At 27.0% G+C, this 7,342-nt stretch overlaps 1 protein-coding gene across 1 annotated transcript; it reads right to left on the bottom strand.

The window, feature by feature from the left end:
* On the bottom strand, positions 1 to 5,836 carry LOC136081496 (uncharacterized). Its single transcript, XM_065798817.1, has 4 exons — positions 5,531 to 5,836; positions 5,045 to 5,411; positions 4,408 to 4,598; positions 1 to 387 (listed from the first exon to the last, which is right to left on the bottom strand). The coding sequence occupies exons 1-4, from the start codon at positions 5,834 to 5,836 to the stop codon at positions 1 to 3; spliced, it is 1,251 nt and encodes a 416-aa protein (XP_065654889.1).
* Positions 5,837 to 7,342: the final 1,506 nt, after the last annotated feature.

Raw genomic sequence — 7,342 nt, 5'->3', positions numbered from 1 at the left:
CTATTCAACATCATTTCCTAAGTTTTTGACCAGATTTGAACAATAAGTATTGAATTCATTTGTATTCATAGTTTTTAACTTTATATTATAGAAAAGAAAACCAAAAATTCGATTTAAAAATTTATACGATTCAAATCGTTCTTGCAATGAATCTTTTACTTTATCGATTAGTTTATTAAAATAAGATTCTTTAAACTTATCTTCATCCGTTTGTGTTAGATGGTTATACTCGTCATCAATTTCAGAAATGAGATCACGTATATCAATATCATCATCAGAACCTAGTTTAGTTTTGACTAAACTAGGTTTCGATGATTTATCAAGACAATCTTTGTTTCTATTTAATATTTGAGTATCAAAAAAAGACCGTTCAGTGAGTGAACTGTGCTATAACATTTATATCTACCGATGCTTCTTGTGCTTCTTTTATAATCTGTTGAAAATTGTTTATGAAATCATCAAAAGATAATAGCAAAGCCTATGTATCTTGTAATGCAATATTAACTGCCATATTTTTTCGCTGAAGCAATTGTCTGAAAATGTGAAGTTTTGATAACAAGTGATACCAAAATGTTGTGAGCACAACAAATTCAAAAGATTTTTTTTGTTTTATTAAAAATGCAGCATGAGTTTTACAATCTGGATGGCTATTTTTAAGTTTATCTAGCGCAAGACTGAATTCTTTTATCTGGTATTTCACAGCTTTTATACTTTTAAAGCAATATTCCTATCGAGTATTGCTTAGCGCCTTCAGACTAATTTTTGAATATTTTACTTGAATCAACAAAACCTATCGCTTTGTTGATGCAGCAAAAATCTGATATAAATTATTTAATGTAGTTAAATAATTCTGACTTTTAATAGTGTTTTTAACACTACCATTTATAACTAAATTGATGTTATGTCCACCACACGACATATATCATGCTTTGTTGTTGACTTCTAAAATTCGACTTTTTATTTAAAAATGACCATTATTTGGTTTAAAGAGTTTTTTGTTGCTGCCCCTAAAAATTTAATTTGCCCCTAAAATTTCGTTTGCCTAAAAATACCGCTTTTACAATACAAATTATTCGCCATCTGCATTTTTCTTAATTGAACACATTTTTATTGAGATGATCTATTCCTGTGCTGTGTTTAGTGTTAAATTCTTGAATTCGCCATTTATACGCTGATTAAAGATGTTGCTTTAAAGATTCATGTTCAGATAACAGTATTCCTGTATGGGCATAATCAGAAAATTCACTTGAAGTTAAACTTATCTTCATCAATGAAAACAAACGACAACAGAAGCAGAGACTTTTTCCAGTCGAATTAGAATGTAATAGTTAATTTCTTAATTCTTTTTCACTATTTTTTATATGTCGGTAAAAAAAAGTATCATTGAAATATCTTCCTTGAGAATTTCATATATAATGAATATCTTTAATACTTTTTGGTGACTGCTCTGCCAAAAACATCCGTTGTTTGTTATCGATTTCAACAGGCCTTGTTGCAGGATCTAATATATCATATTTTGGTTAAGAGCCGCTCTCCTTTTGTAAATTATCACTGATTTCTGAAGTCTTGTTAGATATAAAATACTGTTTAAAAAATAAATAAAAACTAACAATTTGAAACAAAACAACGGAACTATTATTTGAAATAATCTGAAATATGTTATTTTTCAAATTAAATCATTATCAAATTAATCAAGTTTTTTTTGTTTCCATTAAATTGGTTTTTAGTTAAAAAATTTTCCAAAAGGAAATTTGAGCGGAATTCCATTTTCATTTGAATGGAGTTTCATTCGATTGCACTAGCAAAATTAAGAAATATTCCTCGATCTCTTAATAAAATAAGTTTCTAATCGAAAAGTAAAAAAACAAAACAAAAAAGTAAAAACAAAAAGTAAAAAGTACAAAACAAGTACTAAATAAGTAGTAATTAGTACTAAAGATTCTTAAGATTTGGCTTCTCGTGCTAGTTTCTTATAAATAAGTTTCATATTAAAAAAACGTGTTTTATTATTTGGGGCCCCTTAAATATCGGGGGCCCAGTGCGGTTTCACTTAGTGCACTTTTTTTTTTTTTTTTTTTTTTTGTTATTCACCTCCTCAAGGCCGAGAAGGCCACTACAGATGAGGAGGCTACTTAATAGTGGTTATAACCACTCTCAACTCTGTAACTCCGAAACACGAAGTTAAGATAAAAGATTTCGTATATATAAATTACGATAAAATATTTCCTAAGAGTATTATTAAAAAACAAAACAAACTTAAAAATATATCAGAATGTTTTTAACTGAGAAAAGAATTTCTTTCAATTTTCTTTTAAATAAGAAAAAGTTCCATTCATGAGAGAAATCAAAAAGTTTTAACACTATTTTGTTCCATAAAAATGCTCCTCTAAATGAAATACAAAATTTACCAAAATTAGTTTTGAAAACTGGTTGAAGAATAAAATTTTCATTACGCAAATTGTATTTATTTTTAACTTTTAAAGAATATAAATTGTGAAAAGAAATTGGAGATGTGCGAGACTTACATTTAAACATAAAACACAATACATTAAAAATATTAAGTTGATATATATTAAGAATATTCATTTCGTTTAAAAGAGGCTTAGCATGATAAAATCGATGTTTAAAATTGATAAGTCGTGCAACATGTTTCTGTTGGCGATAAAGTGGTTCTAATTTAGTTTTACTTACACTACCCCAAGCCGCATTAGCATAGTTTAGATGGCAATGAATAAAAGAGTGGTAAAGCTGAATTAAAGTATGTTTATTTAGCATGCTTCTAATTTTAAATAGTATTCCTATACTTTTGGAAATTTTAGAGGATAAGTTTTCAATGTGTTTTTTCCATGTCTTATGGAATAAAATAGTTTCCATGTTCTTATGGAATAAAATAGTTTAAAAAAATTTTACTAAGGATTTTTTTCATCAAAGTAACTACTTTTCTTTTAAACGAAAGCTTAAAGATCTCATTTTTACAATTGAAGATGTAACAATATACTTTTGATATTCATTTTTTTTTTTTAGTGATCTTCCTTTTTACCCCCTATTTAACTATTGATTTATAAAAATTATATATGCATCATTAACAATTGTAATATATAATAATGTATCTTTGTAACGGAATATTTTAAGTTTCTTACTTCGTTAACTTATTTCTTATCTTGTAAATATTTTATAAATTTTAACACGATCATTTCTTAGCGGTACTCGACGACAAGACCGTATGGTCTTCTACGAGTTCCCGCGTTCTTTTATTATTTAATAACGATTATTATATATATATATGTTTTTATTATTATATATTTGTATTTTAAATATTGTAACGAAATGCTTATTTATAATGTAATAAAAAGAACAAAAAAAAAAAAAAAAAAAAAGTCAGATTTTCATCAATAAAAACCCCTAAAAAATTTGTAGCCGTTACTCTTTTAATTTGAATGTCATCTATAAAAAGAGCAGGCAATTCACTTGGTAGAAGATGTTTTTTGTAGTATGGATGAAAAAGAGACCATTTTGTTTTTTCAATGTTAAGAGAAAGCTTATTTAATTTAAACCATTCCGAAATTTTAATTAATTCTATGTTCATACTTTGAAATAGGGTAATTATGTTACTATGAGATAGAAAAAAATTTGTGTCGTCAGCAAACATAATTTTCATTAAATTAGATGCTTCATGAAGATCGTTTATGTAAATGAGAAATAGGAGAGGTTCTAGGACAGACCCTTGAGGAACTCCGCATGTTACATCTAACAAGTTTGATTTCGATGATACGTCATAGTGAACAAATTGCTTTCTATTACTTAAATAACTTTTTAAAAGCTTCAAAACATTGCCAGAGATTCCATAATATTTAAGTTTTTTAAAAAGAATTTTATGATCTATCGTATCAAAGGCTTTAGACAAGTCAATAAAAATACCTAAAGTAAATTTGGAACTTTCAAATGATTCAGTAATATATTGTGTTATTTGGAGTATAGCGTGTTCAGTGGAGTTATTTTTTTTAAACCCATATTGATTTTTGTATAGGATATTATTTTGAGAAAGATGATTAAAAATTTTATTATGAAGAATTCTCTCTATAATCTTTGAGAAAACAGAGAGAACAGATATTAGACGGCAATTACTAACATTAAGTAAGTCTCCACCTTTAAATATTGGTGAAACTCTAGCTATTTTTAATTCATCAGGAAAAATTCTTTGTTGAATTGAACATTTAAATATTTTTAAAAGGATATTTTTATGATATCATATGAATCAATGACAATGTTTCCATTGATATCATCAGGACCGACTGCTCTATTTAACTTTAGCATTTTAAAAGCTCTATCAAATTCATCAAAAGACAATTCAAAAGAATTTAGATAAGATATTAAAGGAAAACTACATCTGTTTATTGTTTTGTTTACGTTTGAAATTTTTTTTGCTAAATTTGGTCCAACTGAAGTAAAGAATTCATTCATTTTATTAGCTACCACTCCTGGATCATCAAATATTTTATTATCAATTTTAATAGCTTTAGGTAAAGAGCTAGCTTTCTTACTGCCTGTAATTTCTCTTAAAACTTGCCATGTTTGCTTTGAATTATCTTTATATTTTTCTAGTAAATTTATGCAGTATCTTTTTTTTAAATTTTTTCTTTGCATTTCAAATTTTTTAGCGTAATTCTTATAAATTGTTTTACTTTCTAATGTTCTCGTTTTTAAATACTTTATATACAACTTTTGCTTAACTTTAGAACTTTTTCTGAGATCTTTTGTAATCCATGGTGACGTGAATATTTTTTTTTTAGTATTTTATGTTTAGTAAAATTAATATCATAAATTTCAAAAAATGTTTTTAAAAACGAATTATAAGCTAAATTAGCATCATTAGAATCTATATGTTTCCAATGAAGTAAAGATAATTGTTCCTTAAAAGCAGAGCAATTTGCTTCCGTAAAAAAACGTTTGATGAAAGGTTTATTATGGTGTAGAATTTTTTTGATGTTTGTGTTTATGGAAAAAAAAATGGGAAAGTGATCAGAGACGTCACTTTTAATAATACCTTTTTTTAAAGATAAGTTAAAAACGTCAGTTGTAATTATATTATCTAATATAGAGGCTGATGTTGATGATATTCTGGTAGGCTTATTTATTAACGGTACCGCTCCAATTTCGAAAATGTCATTGTAAAATTTTTTAACGTTAGTATTATTGTGGTATTCAAAACAGTTTAAATTAAAATCACCAATTAAGTAGTTTAATTTCTTTTTATGTGAACTTTTTTTAATTATATCATTATGTAAAAAGGCATTAAAATCCTCAATTACGCCATTTGGTGGGCGATAACAACAACTTAAAATTATATTTTTGGCATTTTTAGTTAGAATTTCAATACTTAAAACCTCTTTATCGCCATCAGAAAGTCTGGCCTGTTAATAAACCGCAAGTATTCATTCACGTAAAAAAGAATACCACCACCTTGCTTTTTATTTTTACGCGCTAAAGAAATTCAATTAAAACCTGGAAGGTGGAGATTTGAGTTTTTAACATCATCAGAACTGCACCATGTCTCTGTAATGCATATTATGTTAAAAATATTAGAAGTTTCTTCTATAATACTATGAAAAGTATCAAAGTTTTTTTTTAAACTTCTTATATTTAAATGAATAACATTAAGAAAATCCCTATTACGATAATCTTTCAATTCATTGTTATAAAAATAAGAGCAGTTTTGCAGAGCACTTGCTTCACTAAAATAATTTATGTCAGGATCGGATTCATTATCAAGTAAAAAATCATTAATTTGAAAAAAGTTAAATGAAATTGACTCAAAATTTAGTTGGTTTGAATCCATTTCAGAATTTAAATAATTTTATAATTATGAATTGAAAAAAAAAAAAAAAAAAAATTTACTTAAAATCGCGTGTGAATAATTTGTTATAAGTAACCTTAGCATACTTTCCTTTACTTCGTAGCTCCTTTACTTCCGCGAATAACTTTCTTCTTATTTCCATAGTACGTTTGCTAAAATCTTCATTTATAAACAAATTTTCATTCCAGAGTTTTGCCTTTACGAACTTATCCAAAATCGCGTTATTGTCTTTATAGTTTAAAAATTTTACAACAATAGTTCTATTTATTCTTTTAACACCCATCACCTTTTTTCCAACTCTATGGGCTCTCTCAATTTCGATATTACCATTTAAACCCAATTTAGTTTTTAAAATTTCTCTTATTATACTTTCAGTTTCTTGCCAGGTTTCAATTTCTTTTTCTTCTATACCATTAAATCTCAAATTATTTCTGCGACTTCTATCTTCAAGTTCAGCCAACTTATCTTTAATAACGTTATCATTTTCTATATTTATTTTTGTGTCTTTCAGTTGATATACTGATGACATGTTTTTTTAGAAACATCTATTTCCAATAGTAAATTTTCATTATCGACTGAAATACTTGAATGAAAAATAATTCTTATAAATTATACACTTATATATTTCCATATCTGCGTTCATACCTGCTACAACAATGATCCACTGTATATCCAATGTATATGAGCGTTGATTCAATGCACATAATCCAACGTTAACCCATACACATTAGATTAACGTTGCATAATAAACAATGGATCAACGTTAATCCATATAAATTGGATCAATGTAGGGTTATACACATTTAGTCAACTTTCAAAATTCAGGTTGGCCTCCAGTCCACATTTTCAGATAAATACACTGTGTATTTGTAACATAACATATAAACATTGTTGAGAGATGTTATTGAAGGAAGGACAGAAAACAAGAGAGTGAAGGTAGGGAGAGAAAGGGTATTTTGGAAGACTTAATGAAGTAATGAATAAGAGAATATGAGAAGAGGTGCTCAAAACAGATAAGTGTGGAGGGAGTTGGTACTGTGGATCTACTGACACGTAGAGTCCATTTTTTACATCACGTTTAAGAGTTCAAATTTAATTCACAGTTAAAATTTAATTCGCAGTTAGAATTAGAAATAAAATCAATATAACAAAACCTCCTGATCCCCCTCAGTGAATCAGGGTAAAACTTTTCCCTTTTTCCTTTGCAACTGATCGTTTTGTTTTAATAATTTTCCGTTTTCTAGAACCGCAACTACATTCTCCAACAAACTCTAAATCATCTAGATCTTCGTAATTAACTAAAATAGTGCATAAAGACACCAAAAATATACTCAAAACAATTCGAGTTTTTTACAAAAAATTATACAAAAAAGAAATTTTGAATATTGAAAAGCAAGAAGCTTTTTTATCAAATATTAAAGCTGCTTTAAACAATAACCAGAATGACTTTCTAAATATAAAATTTAGTAGCCAGGAACTACTTAATGC

This window comes from Hydra vulgaris, chromosome 06, assembly GCF_038396675.1.
Source record: "Hydra vulgaris chromosome 06, alternate assembly HydraT2T_AEP".
Taxonomy (NCBI): Eukaryota; Metazoa; Cnidaria; class Hydrozoa; order Anthoathecata; family Hydridae; genus Hydra; species Hydra vulgaris.
The sequence above is the reverse complement of the archived record's forward strand: the minus strand, read 5'-3'. Positions and strand labels throughout refer to the sequence as shown.

Bases quoted from the DNA above. Each gene is read 5' to 3' on its own strand.
- LOC136081496 (XM_065798817.1), bottom strand. From the start codon at position 5,836: ATGGATTCAAACCAACTAAATTTTGAGTCAATTTCATTTAACTTTTTT. The intron at 5,412-5,530 runs GTTAAAAACTCA...GTTTATTAACAG, and splicing joins CATGGTGCAGTTCTGATGAT to GCCAGACTTTCTGATGGCGA. The intron at 388-4,407 runs GTAAACAAAACA...TAAATGTTATAG, and splicing joins TAGCAAAAAAAATTTCAAAC to CACAGTTCACTCACTGAACG.